Source organism: Prunus mume, linkage group LG3, assembly GCF_029339155.1.
Source record: "Prunus mume cultivar Tortuosa linkage group LG3, ASM2933915v1, whole genome shotgun sequence".
Classification (NCBI taxonomy): domain Eukaryota; kingdom Viridiplantae; phylum Streptophyta; class Magnoliopsida; order Rosales; family Rosaceae; genus Prunus; species Prunus mume.
The window spans coordinates 15,742,399-15,767,441 of NC_142700.1; the positions used below are offsets into that span (position 1 = coordinate 15,742,399).

Consider the following 25,043-nt stretch of genomic DNA (forward strand, 5'->3'; position numbering starts at 1 on the left):
ACCCAGGCCTGGGCTGCATGGCTGGAAGCTGATTTTTGTTTTTTTCCCCCCTCCCCTCGGGCTGGGCTGCATGGTTGGAATAGCTCTTAGGGATTTCGCTTTGCTTTTGTTTTCTTCAACTATGTAGGCCTTGCATCGAAAAGCGCCTTCATTTATAGGACCAATTGCCGACTTAATGACGGTGAGATTAAACCCCCAACCCAATGGGACTGCGCCACGTGTCAAGATTGATTCCTTTCCCTGGCAGGCACGGCAAGTTTCGCGAATTTTCTTATGAGAAGATAGAAAAGTTAGGTGGAGGGCCTCTCCTGTCCACATTGGTATTTTAGCAAACCACGGAAAGGATACTGCTGGGCATATTCCGCTGTGTTTCACCTCTACTAACTCGAGAGCCCACCAATATAATAAAGGTCATTTTTATTTTTATTTTATACAATAAGAGTCGCTTTTATTACATAATGTGGTACGATTAGTATTTTTATTTAAATTTTGAATCCTATTAAAATTAAAAACAGGCACCATACGTTATGACAATTAAAGATTAAATGGTCCTAATTTGCTAATGCATCAACAACAAAGTCTGCCTTTCTAAAATTGTGTCGAAACTGCCCAAAATCGAAACGTTGGTAAATGAAGTTGATGTCTCGAATGATCATCAGTGCTCGCCCATGAATCCAATAAGCCCCCAGTAAGCAATCAATCAAAAGTTTGAAATCTTCATTCACCAAAGGCTAAAGAATGCTTTTCTTACCAGCACAAAGTAAACCATCTCACAAAGCAAACCATCTCACAAAGCAATCAACAACTAAAACATTATTAAATCCTAACTTGGTTGGATAAACAGAAAACCCTAACCCCAGAGAGAGAGAGAGAGGGAGAACACTTCAGATGGATCTCGTTGGATCTTTGGTGTGCTTCGGATGTTGGTAGACTTATGTCAATATACTCTTCTTTTGGCAGATTTATTGTCTCAGATATGGGCTTGTTTTTGTTGTGCCTCATCTTGCCAGGTTGTTTATTGAGGTGTTGTAGCTTGGTCATAATAAATCCACTTCTCATTAGTGCATTGAGGCCCAGGAGTAACAAGGTCGCACTCTCTATTTCATGCCCCAGAGGAAGATTAGTGGCGGTTGGTTTTCCTTTTGTTGATGTTGTAGTTTATTATTATTATTATTATTATGTTGGTTTAGTTTGTCAATAAATTCCAGAAACTTAGTTGAGTTTGCTAGATATTCATAGTCTCTTTAAGAGAGTCGTGTCAGTTTGCTGTTAGTTTTTGTGTTTTATGTCATTGGACTAGATTCGGGGATATAATGGTGGTTGTAATGGGTTTTAGAAAAGTTATTTTAGAGTGTGGTTATCTCCAGATCGTTTCAGACTTTTCAAGTGGCAGGTCACTAGGAAAGTTTTACCCACAATTGCCATATTGTTATGGGTATAACTCCCTTTACAGTCTATGTCCTTTGTACTCTTTATTTTTATTCATCTAATAAAATTCTATTGCCCTTTTATAAAAATCATAACTTGAAAGCACTAAGCACAATATATCCTAGATTTATTTATTTATTTATTTTACTTTATGCTTATCAGTACATAATTTTTTATGCAAATGAACACTTTTTTTCTTTTTTCTTTTTTTTTTCCTAAATTCAATTTGTTTGTGTTATAGAGAGAGAGAGAGAGAGAGAGAGAGAGAGAGAGAGAGAGAATAAAGAAAACAAGAAAGAATTTTGGAGTCAATGGAGTCCAGTCTAGTGGTAAAAAGGCATTACCTTGCAAACTAGAATAACATCTTAATTGTGTGTGAGAGAAACTTTCCTTATGTGTGTCTTTCCTTATCATTTAAACTCCATAACGTTTAGGTTACACCCAAATTTACTCATTTTACGTCATTAAGGAATTTAATTAAAAATTAATTACATAACAGGACCGAATGAAGAAGAATATATAGAAAGAAGAATTGCATATATAGAAAGAAGAATATGTTCATAGAGAGTTTTGAGCTTCTCTTTGGATCTTAGAGAAGTTCCACCGATTTGGATTATCAGGGCCAAAGGCTCCTTGGGCTGCAAAAACATTCAACCATTCAAATCCAACTCGGATAGATGGTGGGATCCACTAAGACTGGGCTGATCTGAAGGCAAGAACAAAGCTCTGAGGGCGCTGATGTTAGCGCTAAAGCCAGCCAAGAAAAAAATTGAAATTTTTTTGGAAAAGAATACCAAAAAATTCATTTTTTTTAAAATACCTAGTAATTTTTTATTTATTAATCTCATATGTATAAATATTTATAAAAAAATTCATGTGAATAGTAATTATCCTTGGTGGAAAAGCAAAAAATACATTGCTATGGTATATACTATTCATAAACAGTAACCACCATTACTTGCCCTTATTCTTTATCATAGCAAATAAGTGAAAATGCTCATAGCTAAGTTGTATAGGCCAATGGGCTTAACTTTCCTTTGTATTGTTGCTTCGGCCTTGTGCCCCTACAATAGCTGAAGTGCACCTCTTTTTCTTTTTATTTTTTAGGTGGGGAGACTCACCCAAAAAAGTAGCTAGTCCACTGAGATTTGTTGGATGTATTGGATTCAATTGCTGAGTTTCAAGTGTATGGAGTCATTTTATAGTGATGGTCTTATATAAGGCCCTTAGACCATCTCCAACTCAAGGGATGGAAACTCAAATTTTGAGTTTGGCCTCCAAAAAACTTCTCCAACCCATGTATTTTGGGAGGTGAAAATTTGAGATGACTCAAAACTGGACTGGAATTCCAATCAGAATTCTGCCTGGACTGATAAACTCGCGGTGTCCAAATCTGCTTTAATATATAATTTTTTATTGGATGCAAGGAGCAGCCCATGTGCTTGGCTATGTCGCTGGCCCACTTTGACAAGTGGGAATGAAGATTCCCTTTCCGTTTTTGAGAAGCAACGACTACTTTTTCAAATGTTTTTAGAAATCATGCCGGCTGTACCTTTTTTTATCTTTTCCAAATAGTATAGCCGCGCGGCTATACGTGGTTTTAAAATAGTATAGCCGCACGGCTATACGTTGTTTTTAAAAATTTCCTTTTGTTTTAAAACGAAATCATATAGCCGACACTGCTATACGAGGTTTTTAAATGTCTTTAGAAATCATATATAGGTATACTGCTTTTTAAGAAGAAATATTGGTTTTCTAATATTTTTTAAAAGAAATCGTATAGCCGGTCGGCTATACTTTGTGTTTAAAAAAAGAAATAGTATAAACGCGCGGTTGTACCCCTATACTATTTAAATAAATTATGTTTAAAGCAAAGCATTTTACATATATATACACATATATTTTTCAATAATACATTAGTGTTCTATACATGTCTCACGTTTTTTTTAAAGGCAGAAGTACAATAGTCGTATTGTACATGTACGTACGTATTTCTAACATTTAATAAACATATTTCTTACAAAATTTTCAGTATTATACAAATAATTCTCACATATTATGTAATAAGAATAACATATGTTATAAAAAAATATATTGAAATATTATATAGGGGAAGATTAATATCTACTTTGGATATATTGAAACTAGTTAAGATATATAAAGTATAAACTAATGCAAATAAGAGGGTTATTTTTTTCTTTTTCTTTTTTTCGGTTTGTATTAAATAATATAGCCGGCCGGCTATACCAATTTTTTAAAATTGTCTTTGAAAATAGTATAGCCGCACAGCGTTACATTTATATATAGTACAGCCACCCGGCTATACTAGATTTTTTAAATTCTTTAAGCCGCTCGGCTATACGTGTTTTTCCTAATTTTTAAAAGAGTTTTCCTATTTAAATAAACCCCACACTTTTTTTTATTCAACTCAATACTTAAATCATTAAGCTCTTAAGTTTTATTATTGTATAAAAGACAAAAATGGTCATTCAACTTAATTCTTAACCCTAGTACATATATATACGCACACCACCACTCTTCATATTAAGTTTTAGAAAAACACAAACTCCTCTACACCTTAGTGCCAGATTACTTTTCTTTTTCAATCCATGAAACCTTCTACACTCTCATCTTCTTCACAAACCCTAAATACAATATGCAAATAGTGGCTTATGAGTCATCAATTGAGGTATGCTACTTAAAGAGATCATTAATGTTACAGTGCCATCAAGATTATAAGATCCTCAAAAGAAGAAAAGGGGAAATTATAAAAATGAAACAAGCAATTTTTTTCTATAAGCTCCATCCTTAAAGACTTGTAAAGTCTGCAATTTGCAAAAACTAAAACTAATGCTTCTAAGGTCGAGCTGAGAACCCAAAAAATGGTATCAATATCACAATAGCTGATCCTCCACTATAACTACAGAAAAACGAGAATTTCGAAACCTTCTCATTTTACAACACATTTGAAAATCTTCGAGACTCTGAAGCCACATAGTTTATAACGACAATAACCAAACAAGCCTCAATCTTGTGTCCAGTTAAAAACAAATACTAATAAACGAAATTAATAACACCCCAATAAAAGAAAGGTGCACCTTGAACACTGATCTTCTGATAGAAAAATCACTTCCAACAAGAGCAGTAAGTGAACCCTACAAGCAAAATCATTAAAACCCAATAACAAGAACAGCAAAATTAATCAAATATCTTCATTAAAACCCTAAACCCACAATAATAAAATAATGCTGCTACACATTTAACAACAATGTTTTTATCTCTTTAAGTAATGTGAAGTTGAGGTAAACTTAGAGTGGTGAGGGACAAGATAGCGGGCTATGGGGTGTGGGGTGTGAGGTTGATGAGTTTTTTAATATTTTTTTATATATATTTTTTCCTGCTGGGTGTGTATTTAGGAATAGTTTGGGAAGATAGTGGAGTTTTATTAGAAATTGTGAAAATCTAAATTAAAAGTTGGGGTGAACTTAGAATATGGGGTGAACAAAGAAAAGTGCAAGGTTCAAATAGAAAAACTCTTTTTAAAATATGGTATACTTCTTTAATTTAATTTATGTAATTAAGTAATATCTTAGCCTTTTTGAATTACTTTAATTAGTAATTATATTTTCATTATAGAAAAACTCTTTTTAAAATATGGTATACTTCTTTAATTTAATTTATGTAATTAAGTAATATCTTAGCCTTTTTGAATTACTTTAATTAGTAATTATATTTTCATTATTATTTAATATTAAAACATTAAAGAAAAAGTCCACTGAAATAATTAATTTCTATTTATTAAGTCTTTTGTGAAATCGTTTTAGTGTCTTAGTTAAATTTCCGCATACTGCAAGAACCCTATCCATTACTATTAGACCATTACTTGAGTATCTATTGTATTTTTTTTTTTTTCTACTTTCCAGAGTTATGACCTAACTAATTGGGCATTGACCCAAAGACCAAACCCAACATGACACTCAATTGGGCCACTTACATAGCCCAATCCTAACTATTCTATTTCTAAGAGTAGGTCTTATAAAGACCTTCAAGGAACTATAGTTTTCCAATGTGGGACTAATTTCAACTCAAACATATTTGCAATGCCTTGCAAAAACCAACATTATACATGTACGCAAGTATTTCTCATGTTTAATACACATATTTTTTACAAAAATCTCAATAAGGCACATAAAATTCACGTATTATACAGTGTTCCTCATGCAGCAAGCCTTGGGCCAAAACGACACAGTGTTCCTCGCGCAGCAAGCCTTTCCTTCGGATCAAATATCAAACAAGTGGAGGAAATTTCTTGGGATCGCACAATCAACTTAATAGGACCTTCAAGCTTATTTTCATATAATTCATAAGGTCATTTGACCCTATTGACCCAACTGTGGGTCCGTCCCTATTCTCAGGTGTAGTTGTGGCATGCATTCTTTTGTTCTTGGGACATGTTTAAGCTTCTTGCGTTCTGTAGAAACTCGTATTAAACATGCATTCTTTTGTTCTTCAGTGTAAATTTTATTAAAAAAGAAAGCTTTGTTTTTAGGGTCGAACCACGTGTCGATCAGCATGAAGTAGCAATACAAGGGTGGCAAGTTGCAAGTAAAAGACATCCTATTTGTAACCCTCATCATTTCCCTCAAATTATCCTTCTATTTGCGTGTACATGGAGGGTGGAATCACCTTTTCAACTACTCTTCTCTCTCATCTCTCCTCACTTCTTACTTGCGAGGTCCGCAAAATGGGTGTAAAAATTGATATAAATTAGCATCTTTTTTTATACACATTCAATGCAAATTAGCCGAATAGAGCCTGTAACGGTCACCAAATGAGTGGCTCAAATTGTTTCTTTTTGAAAATCAATGGCCCATATTTAATTGCATTTGATTAACACAAAAAAATTGAATATACATCTTCCCCATTGAAGCAAAAAATACAATTACATCCTCCATTGGTGTAAAAAGGATGTCAAAATGACTTTACACCCCCAAATTTACACACCACCATTGTGGATGCTCTTACACCCTAGTTCAAATACTCTATCGTACATTAGGTTAATATAGATATGGGTGTGTGAGTTGGTCATAGCTCACTACCCTCCTCTTTGCCTCTTTACACCCTCTAGTTCAAATACTCTCATGCATATTAGGTTAATTTATAGTGTTTAAATTAGGAAAATACTTCCCTCCTTCCCTATAAGAGCATCTCCAATAATAGCAGCAAATTGAACTCTTCAAAGTAAAGTTTGTTGACTTATGTGACAATTTGAAAATTTTTGTTTGCTACTTTAATAATTTGTGATGCAATACACTATTCATTTCAATTAATGCAATATCATGGCAAAAAAAAAAAGAAGAAAACTTGTGAAGAAAGTCTATATATTTATTATTTAAAAAGAAAAAGCGTAGGTTTTTAGCATTTTCAATGTAAGTTTTGTTATTCCAAAGCAAAATTAAATATTTTGGAGAGTGAAGGTCAACTTGTCAATCCTGAAAAGAGAGAAAGGAGTTGTAGTTTTGACGACTAAGTTTGACAAGTTTGTTGAATGAAGTTTTTCTTATGTGGCTTACCTATTTTAGCATTCCAAAGCTATTGAAGAGGTTATGATGCGTTATTTGAGGGAACGAAGCAAGCAATATACGACACTTGTATGAAAAAAATAACAATAATAATAATAATAAGGGATTAAGGATTTTCTAGGAAGATGACATGTATTTTTCAATTTTTCCCCCTAACGTTTGCCGTGGGTGAAACGTTGACGTCAATCGCCAATCACAAACGATGCCGTATTGATCGTTCCAGATCAGACAAGACCGACTAAAACCATTAGTTCAACAAGGAACGGAAAACCTTGTTGCTCTTTCCTTACCTCACACACCATCGTAAATACACTCATATCTACACTCGCTTTCTCCTAACGACACCTGTCGATGCAAACTTTAAAACTTCCCTTGACAGCGCGTATATATCAAATAAAAATGTCTGCGAGTGCAAATGAACCGACTGAATCCAAAGTCCACTGTTTACCTATTTTTATTGTTATTAATTAAATAAACTTACTATTATCAAAACATCCATCTCAAGCAAATTTTCTATTCACTTTTTCTGTCTTCCCAAACAGCTATCTAGTAAGAGAAAGAGAGGTCGAGAGAGCTCAGGCTTATCTGATTTTTGGGGTTAGGGTTTTTCCTCTTTCCGACTCGCCAATTCCAAAACCCTAATTATCGGATCAGGTAATTGGGTCTTGAATTCCCGCGATTCCTATTTGTCTCTGTTTTAGGGTTTTTATGGTTTTATTTCTGCTCTGAATTTTAGGGATTTTGTATATAAATTGGAGATCGTTTCTTGGTTTTGTTTGAACGGAAAGTATTAGGAAGCGAAGATGTTCTGAGAGAGCAGAACAAAGTTTTATTATTTAGATGATTTACTTCTAAGTTTTCACAATCTGATCTGAAAAGAGATTAAAAGATAACTTTTTTCATTGGGAGCTCTGTTTTTTTCTCTAATACTTGAAAGAAAAAAAAATCATTTAATTTAATTTTTTATTAATATGAAGCCAAAATTTTGGTGCTTTGTCTTTCTAACCCTCTATTTTGTGTTTTTTGTTTTTCTTTTGTTTTCAATTTTACTTTTAACTAGGTTCTGTTTCCCATCAATAGGGAAGTCAGAAATTTAGGGTCCAAAGAAACTGTGATTTTATAAAATTGTGTGCCTTCTGTATTGCAATTGCATTCGATTTAGAGTCTGTTTACTCCCTTATGATGACAAAATTGACAAAAATAGATGGGTTATAAACTTTTTGATTATGTGATCTGTGCTTTCTTATGTTGTTATCAGCTTTATTCTTGGGTTATCTTGGTCAGATAAAATGGTGATTTAGATTTTCTTTTTGATGTAATCCAGGTCTGAGCATTCTGGTTAGCAGGCCCTCTTAGGTTAATCAACCAAGTTTCATGTCTGAGCTCGACGTACAGATTCCTACCGCCTTTGGTATGTTCAGTGTTATTCATAACGCATTTGTGTGTGTTTATGCGCTTGCAGACATGCTTGTAACTCTACATATGAGTTCTTTTGGATATGTTATTTGATAGCTCTGGGGCATTATATTGGTTGACAACTTGGATACCCAAATGCTTAAGGGATCATTTTAGACACTAACATGTAAGACTACTGCAATTTAGAAGGACTGTTGTTTGAGCAATTGGTTTGTATTGTATATCAACAGAGTGTGTCTACTACTCTTCAGAAATCTGACCAACTGATCAACCCGAAGAAACCTAAATGGTTAGGCTTTCCCTCTAATTTTATGAATCTGAAGTCATTGGTTCAGGTGTGGGGATTATGTACTATAAAATTTGATTAAACCAACTTTGACAAATGTGTATGTGTGGTGAAATGAAATATATAAGGTTGGGCATGGGTTCCTTTGAACATTACGCATGCACTCTCGCTGCCACTTCATTATTAGTCTGTTACTCATTTTTATTGGTATACATTTGAAGCACAGAATAAAAATCTTGTTGAACATTTCCCACATTGTCTAGGATAGATTTTATTATTTTTCCTTGAATTTATGAAAAAAGTGGTGGTAGCTTACTCCCTTCTAAATCAGTGGCCTTTACTTCAAGGTATATAGGTTTGAGTCTGGATAGCTAAATACCAAATAAGTAAACATCGAGTGGGAAAGCATTCCATATTTAGAATCTAAAGCAAGGAGAACAAATAAAAAAATTCACCAAAAAATAGGATCACTTTATTTTTTCTACTGGAGAAAAATGGCACCAATCAGTCATTTTAAAGGAATTATGCACTTCTACAATGCTAACCCCTTCTGTTTTTATCCCCTCTTAAGTTTTCTTGATTGTTGCACGAGGTCTTATGTGTTTGTAGACTTGGATATCACCCCTCCTTCGCTTCCTTGTCTCTCATCCTTTCTTTTGACTCCCTTCATTAATCTAATTTGAATACTGATGCTTGGTTTCAGATCCCTTTGCTGAGGCAAATGCTGAGGACTCAGGTGCTGGGACAAAAGAGTATGTGCACATTCGTATACAGCAACGGAACGGCAGGAAAAGCCTGACAACCGTGCAGGGATTGAAGAAGGAGTTTAGCTACAACAAGATACTCAAAGACCTTAAGAAGGAATTTTGCTGCAATGGTACAGTTGTCCAGGACCCAGAACTAGGACAGGTGTGTGTTTAATATGGTAAAAGCTATAATTTAATTTGTACTAGACACTGTCTGATTGTCATCTTGTTTGTCTACAGGTCATTCAGCTTCAAGGTGATCAGAGAAAGAATGTGTCTTCCTTCCTCATCCAGGTAGTTACCAGTCCCAAAAATGGTTTAGGTGATGTTAATGTGTTCTATAGGTCTTGTTAAGTTGTGGAAGTGCTTGCTTGATTGTTTCCAGTTTTTGGCATCTTAGTTCTATTAGATGGTTTGAAAATGCAACAATTTAGAGGAATCTGATCTTGATTCTCGCTCTCTCTACAGGCCGGCATTGTGAAGAAAGACAACATCAAAATTCATGGTTTCTGAGCTGTTGCAGCAACTCAACTCGCTGCAGAATACATCTCCCTGTACACTCAGGGCAGAACATGTTATCTGGATTTTACATCATCTATAAGTTTGTCTGCTATGTGTATTGTGTTTCTGGTGTGTTCTAATTGCCAAGCAACTAGTGTTATGTGGATTGATCATGGAGTGTATGACAACTTGTGGCCGTCTTAATTTCAATCTCTATAAAGAATATATTAAGAATGCTCCTTATCCAGATTTCCCAGCAAATTATTTTCTGTGAATGGAAAACAATAAACATATAAAGATTGGGTACGGGAGAGGCTATGTGGTATAATTTGGTTTCTTGATTAGGGTATGGGAGAGGCTATGTGGTATCATTTGGTTTCTTGATCAAAAGATAAGTTCTTCTTACCATGTGGTATCATTAAGTGCCTCCTCTTCCCCAGTTTATTTACCCCCCCAGTATATCCTCCCTTAAACTAAGTTCTTCTTACTCGAACTACTTGACGGTATATCCAAATAATCTCTCTTTCAAATGGCTTGTTTGGATGACTCTTCTCATAATGCTTGTTCACTTAGTGGTTCAAGTAGTACTCGAAAGCGGTTCTTGATGAAAAATAGCTTCGCTTTTTGTTCTTTTTCTTAAAAAGTGTAATTTTGGCTAGCTCAAATTTGATATTTGAGGTCAATTGCCATTCGAAAGCACTTCTCTTTGGTTCGATTATAAGAGCATGCATCTCTAAGGGACTTCATGAATGAACTTATTAGTACGATAGAAGTTGAAAAACTCAACTTTAAGGCTTGGTGGGCTATATTGAATTGGATATATTCAATTAAAATGAAAATTCCATCTTTTATTTAATTCTAAAAATAGGTGACTAGCATTCCTCTTTTGGTTCATGGGGAAAGAGGCTCGGGGATAAGAAATCAATTGCTTTCCCATGTTTGGTAAGTCCAAGCATGGGAAATGATTGTCTTGTGCATGGGTAAGCAAGAGGGGAAAGTGAAGCCTTCTTCTCCTCTTGGGTTTTGTTTTCCTATCATGGGAAAGTTTGGGAAAATGAGCTAACATTAAATGCACATTTTTCATGATCATTTTGTCTACATTAACAATTTATAATTATAATATATCATTAAATGTATTTTTTTAATTTAATTTAATATGGGTATAATTAAAAATTATACCAATTTTGTTTTCTATTTCTAATCAAAACAAACATGGAAAATGAAATAAAGTGATATCTCCGGTTACTTTCCTAGCATTACCAAACATAAAAAATAAATATTTCATTTTCCATCCATTGGGAAATGACACGAGAATTCCGTGAACCAAACAGAGTTGTAATGGATTCATATCAAAATTTGATCCATTGAAAGTCTAAAGTTGGGTGTTTTTATTGGTGAGAGGGAAGGGACGATTATTTTGGGGAGTTGTAGTGGTTGGGCTAGGAGGGGGAGAGGAGGAGGGGATTGGAAAGAGAGTGATGTTTTTTTTATAAAAAATTTCAATAATTTATTTCATTATTTTAAATAATTTGCGGTTGATTTATCGCCATGTCGCATGTTATGGGACCATTTGATAGCAAAAATGACAAAAGATACGAAAGAAAGGAAACCAAAGTGTGTCTACAAAAATATCAAATAAATCTATTCGGTTAGCAAATTGAAAAATACCCCCATTAAGTACAAAGACGCTTAATTTAGAATGATTAGCGTAACCCCACCATGACTTGTGGAAGAGAAAAGGGAAAATGAAAAGGTATTTACCCTCTATTCCCGCACCCAAACAGAAAAATAATCAACGCAAAGCCGATCCGTCCACCCAATGAAAATATATTATTTCTTTAAAGGAGCCTTTGTCACTGATAATGACAATAGGGGTCTGCAAAACAAGTACGAAAAATGGCACGCACCCCACATGAACCGCCTAAAAAGATCAGAGGCAAATGACAGTGAAGTACACCCTCACACACACACACACCCACAACTCAGCCCACACTGTGGACTGGTTCATGTGTGCCACTTGTACCTGACCTGCGCGCTGAGCTGAGCTTTACCTCACAAAATTCTAGACCCTTCATTCATATCCTATCTTCTTCCCACGTGGCCCCTCCCAATTCCCCCACAGATATTTCAGCCCCCTTCTCCCTCCTTAAATACCCACCCACCCTCCTCACTCCCATCAATTGCAAACCCTAAAACCCAAATCAATCTTATCATCTCCTCTCTCTCTCTTTCTCTTCCGTCAATGGCATCCATGGCTTCTACTCTCACCTCCTCCTCCCTTACCACCAAGCTCCAGAAGCCCTCTCTCCTCGACTCCTCCTTCCATGGCACTCCCCTCGTCCGCCTTCAGCCCGCCAAGGCCGCCACCAACTCCAACAACCATGGCCTCTCTGTTTCCATGTCCGCCAACGGCTCGACGCCGTCGTACGACCTCAGCGCCTTCAAGTTCGACCCCATCAAGGAGTCCATCGTCTCCAGGGAGATGACCAGGCGCTACATGACCGATATGATCACCTACGCTGACACCGACGTCGTCGTCGTCGGAGCCGGATCCGCCGGTCTCTCCTGCGCCTACGAGCTCAGCAAGAACCCCAACGTTCAGGTCGCCATTATCGAGCAGTCCGTCAGCCCCGGCGGCGGTGCGTGGCTCGGTGGCCAGCTCTTCTCCGCCATGGTAATCTCATTTCTACCTCCATTAATTATTTTCGAGCCACCTTAATTAATGATTGTTGTTTTGTAGTTTAGCTGTTTATTTTCCGCCACGGTAATTTAAAACTAATTTAATTTAAGTATCAAGTGGTCTTCATTTTATTTTATTGTCTCGCTGTGTGACACGTGTCTCGCATGCCGGGTCTAGATTTTGATAATTCAACAGTTATCGCTGTGCATATTGTTTTTCTTTGTGTAAATAGTATTTTTTTAATGATATTTTTTTTGTTGGAATGAATTGTGTGTGTGTATATATATACATATTTCTTTAAATTGTTTTTATTGTCGGATTTTCTGTCAAAAGCATTTTGAAATGCTTCAATTGGGATTCGGTCCATCCGAAAAGTCGAGATATGTATTGAAAATAAATAATAAATATATATATATATATTTTTTTTTTGTAATTAGCGTTACCAAATTTGATACAAAAAAATAATATAGAATTGTGATTGTATATCTAATAACAAATAATTTACAGGTTGTGCGTAAACCAGCTCACCTTTTTCTAAATGAGCTCGGCATTGCCTACGATGAGACAGACCACTACGTTGTCATCAAGCACGCCGCCCTATTCACCTCCACTATCATGAGCAAGCTCCTTGCTCGGCCCAACGTGAAGCTCTTCAACGCTGTGGCTGCTGAGGACCTGATCGTTAAAGGTGGAAGAGTTGGTGGTGTGGTCACCAACTGGGCATTGGTCTCGATGAACCACGACACACAGTCGTGCATGGACCCTAATGTCATGGAGGCCAAGGTTGTTGTGAGCTCCTGCGGTCACGACGGGCCCATGGGAGCCACTGGGGTCAAGAGGTTGCGGAGCATTGGGATGATCGAGAGCGTGCCCGGGATGAAGGCCTTGGACATGAACGCGGCTGAAGATGCCATCGTGGAGCTGACAAGGGAGATTGTGCCTGGAATGATCGTGACAGGCATGGAAGTTGCTGAGATAGATGGATCTCCAAGAATGGTAAATTTCTTTCTCATGGATTTATTCACTATTACTGGCATGGAAGTTTGCTTACGCTTAATACCATGCTGACCGTTTTTGCATGAATCGCTTGTTTGGCTGAATTTTTAAAGTACCATGCCAAATTTATAACTTTGATTCCTTTCTGATGGAAGGGATTAAATTATCCTTGATGTCTTATACAAACACTCTTAAGCCATAGAAACCAAATTGGTCAAGATAGGGGTCGCGATGACTGCCTGGGCTTAGACTGTTCGGATAAAACATTAAGGATTATTTGGTCCTTTAGCATATATAATAATTTAGAATTAAAGTTTTAGAATAATAGTCATATTTGCACAGTAAAATCAGTGTTTCTGGGTCATTTTTACTTAAAACGCTTAACTCAATCAACGTTATTATAGTCAAATGCTGCTATTTTTGTTCAATACTGGTGATTTGATGGTCATATATCTTGGGACTTAGGTGATTTAGCAATTTATAAAAGTTGTCTTCCCCTTGATATCTTGAGTTTCAAACATAGTGCCGAGTGCTTTGAGCCTTTGACGGAGTGCGAATATTCGAGGTGGTGCAAATAATGTTCCCCTGTAATAATAGTAGGAAGGAAAGAAATTTTTTGTCCTTTTAATCGTGAAAGGTAGAGTAGACCCGACCTAGAATTGCATCCTCAATGATAATAAGGAAGGGACCCAAACCAATCTCATTTGCTAGCCTTTCCTAAACGATAGTGACATATATAATGGCCTCTATTTGGGAACCTTTGCGACTATGTCTTGTTCCCCTCTGCACTCAATTCAAAGATAGTGAGTTAAAAGGGAATATGGGTCCAAAACCTTTTCCCTTGTTCTGTTCTTGTATGTTTGTAAAAGTTCCATCACTTGATTATATTGTGGTCCTAGTTGATTCTGTGACCTTATTTAACTTGGATTTTGTGTTTGGAAATGGTGGTCCTAATTGAGATTGTGACTTAACATAATGATTTGCAATTTGGGCATTATTGGCGATGCAGGGACCTACGTTTGGAGCCATGATGATATCAGGGCAAAAGGCAGCCCACTTGGCATTGAAGTCACTAGGGCTTCCCAACGCTTTGGATGGATCATATGTGGGAAGCATTCAACCAGAGCTGATCTTGGCTGCCGTGGATTCTGCTGAGATTGCGGAGGCTTAAAATTGGGGAGAAGAAAAAGAAAAAACCAAGCCGGAAATAATAGTGGTTAGAAGTGAGTTTATGGTGGTCGGTAAGTGATGGTGTTGATATTTGATGTTGGCAATGTGAACTGAGTTTTGTTAATAATGTGGCAGTATCTGTAATTGTTTTGCTAAGACTTTGTTGGAAACGGAAATGGGAGCATCACTTGCTTCCTATTATCTTCTATGCTTGTGCTTTTTCTAGGCAAGTTCTATGCTTGTGCTTGTGTGCCCCTATTTCCTCCTCCATTGAATATTAAAAGAGAAACCTATAAAGACCATTCGCTCAATGCTCCTGGTTTGCAAATCTTTATGGGCCGGTCATTGAGCAGGAGTCTCCAATGGCCCAAAATGGTTCCATTGGTCCAAAACCAATTAGGCTCCATTAGCCCAAATATGTATATGCTGGCCCAACTTAGTACCAATTGGATTCGAAATTTTATAATGAAGATGCCGTATATGAGACCTCTCATGTGGATCTTCATATCAGTCACATGATTATTTCATTAAACTTAAGTGAAGTAATTATTCAAATGAATCATGTGGTTAATATGAAAATTTACATATATGGCATGGTGGTTGGTGCTCATGGTATCCATTCTTCGTTGAGAGCATTTTTGCTCATCACTTTAACCTAAGGTATATGTACATTCATTCCCCTAAGCATAACAATGGTTATATAAATCAAAGTAAAAAATTAACCATGATTATGCCTATAAATATATGTCAAATATTATGAATGATGATGAGCATACACCCAAAAGAAATGTGGTGAGCAAAAATATTTTCTTTCCCACCCCTAAACTCTGTACACTTTTGACCAAAGAAAAAACTCTATACACTTCGTTTAAATGGATTCACTGGCCTAAGAAGTGATGGATGAACTTGACTTCATTTACTCATTCTCACAAGTACTTTTAAAATAATCTCATGATTCCCACCATAGGTCATCACCACCATAATGAAGTTCGATGCTCCTTCGAGTAATTTTACATTTTTGTTCACATAATTTCAATTTCGGGAATTTTACTCATGCAATGCTTAATTTTTGCAACTTTTGTCATAATCGCTAAGCCCATGAAAAAAATGAAGACGGATGGCAGCACGTGAATGTTCATTTGTAGGCATTTTCAACATTTCTAGTGTGTTCATTTGTAGGCATTTCTCAAGTTTATTTGTATTCTCTTTCAAGAACGGAACAATATATTAACATAATTTTATTGTTCTTGTGTTTACAATTAATATATAACTGAAATTTAATTATTTATACATTTGCATTTGCATTAGTGAAGCTGATTCGGTTGATGTCAAGAAATTTTTAGAGATTCAAATTGCAAAGAAAAGATTTCTTTTATATAAAAAAATAATTAGATTTTAAGTTAAAAATATTAGCTAGTGCACTCACAAAAAAATTCCTAATTCGGCCATTGCTCGTAAGAAATTCGACAAAATATGCAAACATTAACAGATTATATGATACTTTATGATAGGATTCCAGCTCCCAAAGTGTATCACTATTTTTGTAATGATATGTTAGGCAATGAGTCTCTTAATCCCATTGTTAGTGTTTGGTGTTTAATTTAATGTTGTTTTTAATTTAAATAATACAAATATAAACAAAAATGTTTTCCATGTTTTGGAACTTGGAAAGAAAAAACAAATGTAATTTCTCCCCACCCTCTAGGGGGGAATGACACGGGTCCTCTTGGCGAAGGAGAAAACAAAGCCAAAAGCACAGAGCAAAGCTACGCGTCCGCCTCTAGAAACCGTAGAAAACCTAAAAAGGGGCTCGTGGGTCGTGTGAGGAGCAGGTCGTCTCGGTCTCACTTCTCTCAGCTAACCAATTTACTAATTAAATCTTCCTTCGTCGATTATCGAAAGCTTAACTGCTAGTACGGTAAGTCGTGACCATAACTCTCTGTTTGGTTTCCGAGAAAGCCTCAGAAAAATAGAGAACAAAAAGAAAGCTTCAGACATTACAAGGCCATTCAATCCGAATTTTGCACGTTTAATTTTAGTTTCCGAAGCGTATTTTATAGAGGCTCATTTGAGTGGTGGTGTTGTTGGCAGCCTGAGATTGAGAAAATATGGAGGAAATGTTGGCTGTAGTTCTTTCTATGCTTCTTGTTTTGGCATTAATTCCGCTTTATCTATGGAAACGGCGCCAAGATTCTCGATTGCCTCACGATCACGAAGAAGAGCCGCAGGTTTGATTTTTCTAAACCTAATTCCATTGCAATGTAATTGTTTCGAGATTTATTTGTTTTCATTTCATAATTTTCTCTTAATTTAAAAAAAAATTAATTTAGGTTGCTCAGAGGGAAGGTGTAGTGCGTGCCACTGGTCCTCGTCGGATGCGAAGGAGGCCGGCTTCTGGAGCAAGCACATCAGCTGCCGCTGCTGCACCAGTTGTAGAAGGTTTGTGGTCTGCTGCTCTCTTTTATTCACGTTGGTGACTAAAAGAATGCTTAGAAGTGTCTATTTTCATTTTCTGGGTTTGATATTTAACGAGTAAGAGAGTGGAGTATGTTGCATATAAGCTGAATGGATGAGTTATATGACTGATTGGGACTCTCAGAGGTTTTGCGCTGTTCGTATCATTTTGATTGGATATGTTTTGTGTTATGCATGAATCATGATTGAAATAGATAGCAATTGGTACACGATCTTATTTTGCTTTAAGGTGCCAAATGTTGAGTAGTGGTAAGACAATAAAGAATGAAAATATAAATAATGTATTTCCAATAGATAATGCTCTCATCCAATGACGATTAGTGGGGGAAAATGCGGTTTACAAGGTTTGATCTAGTGTGGTTAGACCTGTGATTATTCAACGAGGAGAAATAGGTTTATTCATTCATGAAGAGACTTCTAAAATGAGGCAGTCGTATTCAGTTTAGAAAATGTAACCTGCATAAGTGGAGGTGCAAATTTGGACTTGTCTGTTGCATTCACTAGTGTTAGGTACGTATATTAAGGAAAATTGTTTTTCCTTATGTAATCTGTATAAGTAGAAAAAGTGGTATTCTGTCAAATAAAGTGACCATCAATAATTCTAAATACAGAAACTGTTGATGGAAGTGATGAGGAAGGTGAGGGTGAGTATTATGAAGCCAAAGCATCTAAGAAAAGGGAAAAGAAGCGTCAGGAGCGGGAAGCACAACGACAAGTATTGTTTCTCCTTTTTATCTCTTCATTCGAAAGATTGCATTTTCTCTCTGTCTCTCTCTCTGTATTTTATAGTAAACTTGTCCTGTCCTGAATGTCCAGCAGTCCTTACATTTTAATGAGTTTGTAGATATACGAATATTGAGATAAAGACATAAGCTGATTCCTTGAAGTCATTGAGGTGTAGGAAGTGTTAACAAGTTTGATTGCTACAGCATTCTATAGATATAAAAAGCTAAAACATGAAAAAGCATTTATTTCTGCGGGTTCCTGATTTGTTTTCATGGTTGTCATTGCATTCTTTTTATTTTATTTCCCCCTTTTTTTCCTTTCAAGTGAAGAAGAATTAGTTTGTTTTATTTGGTTCCATCCCATTGTTTGAAGGCTGAACAAGCTGCACGTGAATCGAGGAATACTAAACAAGACCGCTATGCTGAAATGCGGAGGAGGAAAGATGAGGAGCGTGAGGCACAGGAGCATCAGCTGGTATGTTGATTTTCTGCTCTCTGTTGGATAATTAAGATGCGTATATGTGTGTGTGGTTGGATTACTGGCTGAAGATATGACTATTGTTTTATAGGAGGAAGAAGCCAAGGCTCAGAAAGCTAGGGAGGAGGAAGCTGCTGCATTAGAGTTCGAGAAGTGGAAAGGAGAGTTTTCTATAGATGCTGAAGGTACTACAGAAAATGAAGTGCAGGATGGACATCAGGATTTGCTCTCTGATTTTGTGGAATACATAAAGGTAGTTTTCAGTTCTGTACCTGTTACAGTCATTCAGAGATATTGTTCTTTACTTTTGTAGCTACCCACTTGATATTTCCATTGGGTGGGCATCAAAACTAGGGATGAAAATGGCCTAATGATCTATGGATATTAAGGTTGGATTGTAGTTTGTTTACCTTGTCTGGTGTAGTTCAACCTGGTCGTTGGCTTATTTGCTAAACAATTTTACTCCCTAGCTGTTATGGTCAAACTTGATTTGAACTTGAGGTGATGCCTGAATGAATGAACCACAATGAGAAGCTTGTGTGTACAATGGCTAATTTCTCTTTTTGTGTCCTCCTTAAGATAGCTTTACTTGTTTAGAGTTTATTTTTCTTTCAAATGTTTGCATGTCTTCCATATGAGACCTCAATCGGATGAGTTAATGGTTGACAAAGTGAGGCTCTCAAGTTGAGGTTGTGATTTCGTTATTAATACTACTATTAATCCTGATGTTGCAGAAACATAAATGTGTACCCTTGGAAGATCTTGCTGCTGAATTCAAGTTAAGAACTCAGGTAATTTCTCCACATATTTTCCTTGAATAAACATATAAATCAACAATTTCCATGCCTGCTTACATACCTCAAATTGCAGTAATAGATGAAGTTTTTATGTGAAAACTAGTAAGGCATATGGAAAATATCTTTTCTAAGTGAGTCATCAACTGAGTTCTGATCTTTTCATATCGAACATGCTTTCTTTATGCAACTCTGGTCAGGAGAGAAAGTAACCCCTTCTTTTTGGTTGATCAGGTTACATTGTCTTGAATTTTTACCAGATTTGCCTTACTAATTTTACAATGCAACTAATGGTTCATGCAGGAATGCATCAATCGGATTACCTCTCTGGAGAGTATGGGTATGTTCAGAGCCATTTCATCATTGAATTGTTTAACCTAGTGGAATAATGCCTTGCTTCAGAAAGTAAAATTCCCTTTGCTGAGAATGAAAATGTTGTATTTCTTTGTGTTAGGGCGACTTTCCGGTGTCATGGATGACAGAGGGAAATACATATACATCTCCCAAGAAGAGATGCAAGCTGTGGCAGACTATATTAAGCGTCAGGGAAGGGTTAGCATTTCACATCTCGCTAGCAAGTCCAACCAGTTCATAGACTTGGAGCCAAAAGCACAGTATGTTGAAGAAATAAGTAGTGCGGCAGAGATAACTGTCACTTGATTTAGTTAATGTACTTTGTACGTGTAAAGGACAATTACGACAGTGTAATGAAAATTGTGGCAAGCTGAATTAACTGGATATGTAACTAAAAGAAAGGTGTAGGAGGTAGGGATTCGGTTTTAAGCAGTGTTTTACGAGACCGAGAATATAAAAAGAAAGTTATTCTGAGAAATTCTTGGTGCAGGTTTAAGTGTTTTGTGTTCCTCTGTCTCCTAAGTTTGAACTTACTTGAGAGGAACAAATGGTCTGACTCTGGTGCACATGATTTTTTGCCACAGAAATTATCGTTCTTTCCTCCGATTTAGACATAGATAAAAGCTCTAGCAGAAAGTTTTCGTTCCTTCCTCTCATCTGTCAGCATCACACCTCTTAAAAAAAGGGTTTCCAGTGCTTCTTCAGAAAACACTTTTAAGTACGTATTCAAACAACACTTGAATTTTGTATAGTTCTTGATCTACTTCTAACAAAACCATTTCCAACTAAATCCCTTATGTATCTTTAAAGACAGAATCAAACGGGTCAGTTCAGTTTGAACCAAACATACATAGCCGAACTAGTGTGAAACTGTTCTGTCCTAAAAAACACATATTTTTATTGAAAACCTAGCAAACATCTGATTCAGTTTGGTTCGATCAATTTATTCTGTTTATCGATTTTTTTTCTGTCCATCTCGACAACCGTCAATTATTTAATAAGGGTTTCAACTAATCGTTTCAGACCTAGATCTAACAACCCTATTATTTAATCTTGTTTTTGGTACATATATCATTCATTGCATATGAGTCACTGTATTTTCATTCATTTTTCAAAGGGTCTCAACTACGAATCATCCCTCCTCCATTAATAATAATAATAATAAAAAAGGTTTCTACATGGTTTTCAGTCAGATCTCAGGGGAAAGGGGAAGCTCAATCGTCAATGGCAGTTTTACAGTCTTTCTTTTAGGGCAGTAGAGACCGAGGAATTATTAAAAATGAAACAATATATGTGGGCTTGTTATTCCACGTCAGCAAACTGGAGGTGACCAAACTACTCGAAATACATCATCCTCCCGAGTTCCTACAAACAACAAACTTGTTTCGTTTTTGGTCCAAAAAACCAACAAACAAATCTCAAACGACACCGTATCAGTGTGCACATGCTATTTACAGGGCATGAAACGTGCACAGGGTCCGTACAATGTGAAACCAGAAAAGTAACAGAAAAATAACGGTTGGGTTGCATGGGGGGGAAAGGCAAGGCTCCGAAACTGCCGCGAAAACTAGAGGAAGAAAATAGAGATTGACTCAGTCTTTTAATGTCGCTCCTCTTCTTTATACCAAGCCATCTCTCTCTCCCCTGGGGTTTTACACAGACTCCCAAGGGCCTCTAGCTTCTCTCACTCGCCGCGTTCTCGCGCGGCCGCCGCTAGCTCTCTTTACATCTATCTCTCTCTCTCTTTGTCTCTCCCAAGCAACACAAACCAAACAAATCCCTCAAACCCCAAAAACAACAAAACAAACAAATTAAACCAAGAAAAAAGAAAAAAGAAAAAATTGATTCACAAAGGAAAAAGAAGAATAATGGTGACACTAGGCATGAAAATACCATGGACCATCCAAATGTCCTCTTTTCATGCAATGCTGGTCGTGTTTTTGGTGCTTTCATCTTTTAGGGTTGAGATTTGTTATGGACAAGCAGGCGACGGGGACGGTGATGGTGCGGTGGCAGCTCCTCCTCCCGAGCAAGAAGACTGTGACGGCATCTTCTTGTCGTACCAGTTTACGTCAAGGGAGAAGGAGCTGCCTCGCTTGAAAAACGTATCTGCGCAGGCTTGGGCATTCAAGTCGGAGGCCACCATCTTGAACGCCGGGTCGACGGAGCTCAAGGCGTGGAAGATGTACATAGGGTTCCAGCATCGGGAGATTTTGGTGGAGGCGGAAGGGGCTCTGCTGGTGGACGGCGGTGATCTGCCCGTGCAGCTTGGGACCAAAGGGGCCACCTTTGCGGGGAACCCCATGACAGATTTGAAGACCATGATCGATACCGCAGGAGATTACACCCAGATTCAGTCTAAGATCAAGTTCAAGGGGACGCAGTTTGGGCTCGGCACTAAGGCTACTCCCATGCCCAAGTCCATCAGCCTCGTCAACGACGGCTTCAAGTGCCCTAATGCTCGTATCCGCGGTAATTATTTTCCTCCTATCCATTGCTCTCTCTGCATTGTTTTTTCATGAGGTTTTTTTTTTACAAGATTTTTGTATATTGATCTTGTTTTATATATATGCACTAATTACAGATGACTTTTCGAAAATTTATTTGCAGATGATGATGATCTATAACCAATAGATCATTAATGATCCATTAATTATATCAATGGTTGACTTTTGTTTATTTGTATACTAACAAGAAACAAGATGTTTTATGAGGATTCGATTCAAGATTGAATATCAACATTGCTTTGGAATCTTTAGATACAAATGATATTATGGGAGGGAGGAATTGGCGTGCATGAGTAACTGTTCTTAACAAATTTGGCATCTTATAATGTTATGTGTTTCAAGATAGTTAATTAGATAGAATATTTGCGAAATGAATATTAAAAATGGCCGGACAGATTATTGTTGGTTTGAAAGTGAAGTTTTTAAATAATCTCCTGGATTATATATAAGAACCTTGAAATCAATTGTCTGGCTTATCTATGCTATAACTTGAAATTATAAGGCATGCATTTGAATCATATTATTCTGTTTTGATTTGCAGGGAAGACTACAATGTTCGTGTGCTGCAAAAAGGACCCAAAATTCAAGGCAAAGAAAATCGAAAAAACCAAATTCATGCCCAAGCAGAAAGGTGATCTCTCCATCACATACGACGTGCTCCAAACCTTCGCAAACAACTACCTCGCCCAAGTGACCATCGAAAACAACCACCCGCTCGGCCGCCTCGACCACTGGAACATCACCTGGGAGTGGATGAAGGGAGAGTTCATCAACAACATGAGAGGAGCCTACACTCACAAGAAGGACTCAACCGAGTGTCTCTACGGCATGGCCGGCAAATTTTACAAGGACTTGGACTTCTCTCAGGTCATGAACTGCGAAAAGAGGCCCGTCATCACTGACCTTCCTGCCGATCGAAAGGACGACCCCAAGGTCGGAAAACTGCCCAACTGCTGCAGAAACGGAACCATCTTGCCCGGCCTCATGGACAAGAGCCAGTCCCAGTCTATCTTCCAACTGCAAGTCTTCAAGCTCCCGCCTGATGACAACAGAACCGCCCTCACTCCACCTCAGAAATGGAAAATCAACGGTGCCCTGAACCCTTCTTACAAATGTGGTCCCCCAATCAGAATCGACCCTACCCAATTCCCCGACCCCAGCGGGCTCCAGGCCACGTCAGCCTCCGTTGCTAGCTGGCAGGTGGTGTGCAACATTACCAAGCCCGCGGTCCCCAGATGCTGCGTCTCGTTCTCAGCCTATTACAGTGACTCTGTGGTGCCATGCAGCACGTGCGCCTGCGGATGCAAAATCACCGACACAGGCAAATGCAGCCCCAGAGCGCCCGCCATGCTTCTTCCAGCTGAAGCTCTACTTGTGCCCTTCGCTAACAGAACAGAGAAGGCAAAAGCTTGGGCCAAAATCAAACACTATGACGTGCCCAAGAAGCTGCCGTGCCCTGACAACTGTGGGGTGAGCTTGAATTGGCACATCGACTCGGATTACAGCAATGGATGGACTGCAAGGCTAACTCTCTTCAACTGGGGAAACGACCCTTTCCAAGATTGGTACACTGCCGTGAAGATGAACAAGGCCTACGCAGACTATGAAAACGTCTACTCGTTCAACGGAACCAGGATGGAGAAGGAAGTTAACAGCACCATTATGTTCACAGGGCTCAAGGGCTTGAATTACTTGATCGGGATTAAGAACGGGAGCGACCCGAATAAGAATCCGATGGTTCCTGGGAAGCAGCAGTCGGTGATCTCGTTCAAGAAGAAGCACTTTCACAATATTGATATCAAGGCGGGTGAAGGGTTCCCAACAAGAGTGTTGTTCAATGGAGAAGAGTGTGCAATTCCAAAACGGTTCCCCAGGAACAACGCACAGCATCTCAACTCTAATGCCCTTATGGTCTTATGTATAGCCATCCTGACTTTCTTGTTCATGACAGATCGCTTCCACTGATGATGATCAGCAACGCTAAATTCTATCTGCAGGTAAATTAAGTAATGAATTCCTTTCTATATATGGGAGAGTGAGTACTACTCTACTGCGTCGCAGTTGTTTATTGGATATGAATAAACGAGGTTCGAAGTGAATTCATATATAAATAAATGAAACGCTGTTGCATCAGTTCAGCTGAAATTCGTTACGGGCAAACAATTTTCGAGCGTTTTTCATCTAAAAGTTTCTTTTTCTAGGCGATAAGTTTTCGAGTTTGTAGCACCTAGTAGTGAGTAGCTAGCTAGACAATTGATAAGTTATAATATTTCTGAGAATTCGTTTTATGTGTTTTGTCATCAGCTGCAAGAAGATGGATGTCTATGCACTGAGGCTGATAAAGAAATATGTATGAGTGATGCTACCTTGATTTCGAGAACTGTCGATACTCAAACTCGAAGATGAGGAGATTGTAACATGTCAAAAACAAAATGAGAAACAGACGATATGATAATTTGTATAAGATTTTAACTGCAAATAAGTAGTTATTATATACAAATGAGGATCGATCCGCGTGGCCTTTTTGCTTCCTAGCTAGCATTTTTTTTAAAAAAATTGTGTGTTTTCGTAGGATGTCTAATATGTTTGTTTGTAGTATATAAGTTCCAAACATGTTGGAACAGTAACTAGAAAAATGAAGATAACATATTATATATGCAAAACCGATTTCATACTTATGGCTCAAAGCTATAGGCTCAAAGCCATGCAATTATACTGATCAAACCGAGTGGCGAATATCAATGAGTGTTGCCCTCATGGTACCCGTGTGTGTGAGTTCCCCATCCCCTTCCAAGCTCCATATTTTTTATTTTATTTTATTTCATTTTTGATGACATCGAAAACCCATCTCTGGCCGATTAATGTAGCTTAATGGTAAAGAGTTTCTACCCTCACAGGCAAGGCC

General features: G+C 37.4%; 4 protein-coding genes across 5 annotated transcripts; all 4 read left to right on the forward strand.

Moving 5' to 3' along the window:
- Positions 1 to 7,522: 7,522 nt before the first annotated feature.
- On the forward strand, positions 7,523 to 10,202 carry LOC148918867 (protein translation factor SUI1 homolog 2). Its single transcript, XM_089049276.1, has 5 exons — positions 7,523 to 7,664; positions 8,335 to 8,421; positions 9,416 to 9,621; positions 9,699 to 9,752; positions 9,927 to 10,202. Exons 2-5 carry the CDS (start codon positions 8,385 to 8,387, stop codon positions 9,969 to 9,971), a joined length of 342 nt encoding a protein of 113 aa, XP_088905402.1. The 5' UTR covers positions 7,523 to 7,664; positions 8,335 to 8,384; the 3' UTR covers positions 9,972 to 10,202.
- Positions 10,203 to 12,119: 1,917 nt separating this feature from the next.
- On the forward strand, positions 12,120 to 15,011 carry LOC103342510 (thiamine thiazole synthase, chloroplastic). The gene is made up of 3 exons (XM_008246144.3): positions 12,120 to 12,633; positions 13,147 to 13,635; positions 14,645 to 15,011. The coding sequence occupies exons 1-3, from the start codon at positions 12,202 to 12,204 to the stop codon at positions 14,804 to 14,806; spliced, it is 1,083 nt and encodes a 360-aa protein (XP_008244366.2). The 5' UTR covers positions 12,120 to 12,201; the 3' UTR covers positions 14,807 to 15,011.
- A 1,569-nt stretch (positions 15,012 to 16,580) lies between these two features.
- On the forward strand, positions 16,581 to 20,109 carry LOC148918868 (DDRGK domain-containing protein 1-like). 2 transcript variants are annotated; one of them, XM_089049116.1, is made up of 9 exons: positions 16,581 to 16,723; positions 16,897 to 17,033; positions 17,136 to 17,244; positions 17,892 to 17,995; positions 18,379 to 18,480; positions 18,575 to 18,736; positions 19,218 to 19,274; positions 19,581 to 19,617; positions 19,732 to 20,109. In XM_089049116.1, exons 2-9 carry the CDS (start codon positions 16,914 to 16,916, stop codon positions 19,935 to 19,937), a joined length of 897 nt encoding a protein of 298 aa, XP_088905242.1. In that variant the 5' UTR covers positions 16,581 to 16,723; positions 16,897 to 16,913; the 3' UTR covers positions 19,938 to 20,109. The 2 variants fall into 2 exon arrangements, with proteins under 2 accessions (XP_088905242.1, XP_088905243.1); XM_089049117.1 differs by lacking the exon at positions 16,581 to 16,723 and having other exon boundaries at positions 16,770 to 17,033.
- A 1,156-nt stretch (positions 20,110 to 21,265) lies between these two features.
- Positions 21,266 to 24,602, forward strand: LOC148918869 (COBRA-like protein 10). Its single transcript, XM_089047644.1, has 3 exons — positions 21,266 to 22,103; positions 22,680 to 24,135; positions 24,443 to 24,602. The coding sequence occupies exons 1-2, from the start codon at positions 21,500 to 21,502 to the stop codon at positions 24,101 to 24,103; spliced, it is 2,028 nt and encodes a 675-aa protein (XP_088903770.1). The 5' UTR covers positions 21,266 to 21,499; the 3' UTR covers positions 24,104 to 24,135; positions 24,443 to 24,602.
- Positions 24,603 to 25,043: the final 441 nt, after the last annotated feature.

Excerpts from the sequence above, each read along its gene's own strand:
- LOC148918867 (XM_089049276.1), top strand. The coding sequence starts at position 8,385 with ATGTCTGAGCTCGACGTACAGATTCCTACCGCCTTTG. Across the intron at positions 8,422-9,415 it reads ACAGATTCCTACCGCCTTTG|ATCCCTTTGCTGAGGCAAAT; the intron begins GTATGTTCAGTG and ends GCTTGGTTTCAG. Across the intron at positions 9,753-9,926 it reads TGTCTTCCTTCCTCATCCAG|GCCGGCATTGTGAAGAAAGA; the intron begins GTAGTTACCAGT and ends CTCTCTCTACAG.
- LOC148918869 (XM_089047644.1), top strand. The coding sequence starts at position 21,500 with ATGGTGACACTAGGCATGAAAATACCATGGACCATCCAAATGTCCTCT. Across the intron at positions 22,104-22,679 it reads CCCTAATGCTCGTATCCGCG|GGAAGACTACAATGTTCGTG; the intron begins GTAATTATTTTC and ends TTTGATTTGCAG.
- LOC148918868 (XM_089049116.1), top strand. The coding sequence starts at position 16,914 with ATGGAGGAAATGTTGGCTGTAGTTCTTTCTATGCTTCTTGTTTTGGCA. Across the intron at positions 17,034-17,135 it reads ATCACGAAGAAGAGCCGCAG|GTTGCTCAGAGGGAAGGTGT; the intron begins GTTTGATTTTTC and ends AAATTAATTTAG. Across the intron at positions 18,737-19,217 it reads ATTTTGTGGAATACATAAAG|AAACATAAATGTGTACCCTT; the intron begins GTAGTTTTCAGT and ends CTGATGTTGCAG.
- LOC103342510 (XM_008246144.3), top strand. The coding sequence starts at position 12,202 with ATGGCATCCATGGCTTCTACTCTCACCTCCTCCTCCCTTACCACCAAG. Across the intron at positions 12,634-13,146 it reads GCCAGCTCTTCTCCGCCATG|GTTGTGCGTAAACCAGCTCA; the intron begins GTAATCTCATTT and ends AATAATTTACAG. Across the intron at positions 13,636-14,644 it reads TAGATGGATCTCCAAGAATG|GGACCTACGTTTGGAGCCAT; the intron begins GTAAATTTCTTT and ends TTGGCGATGCAG.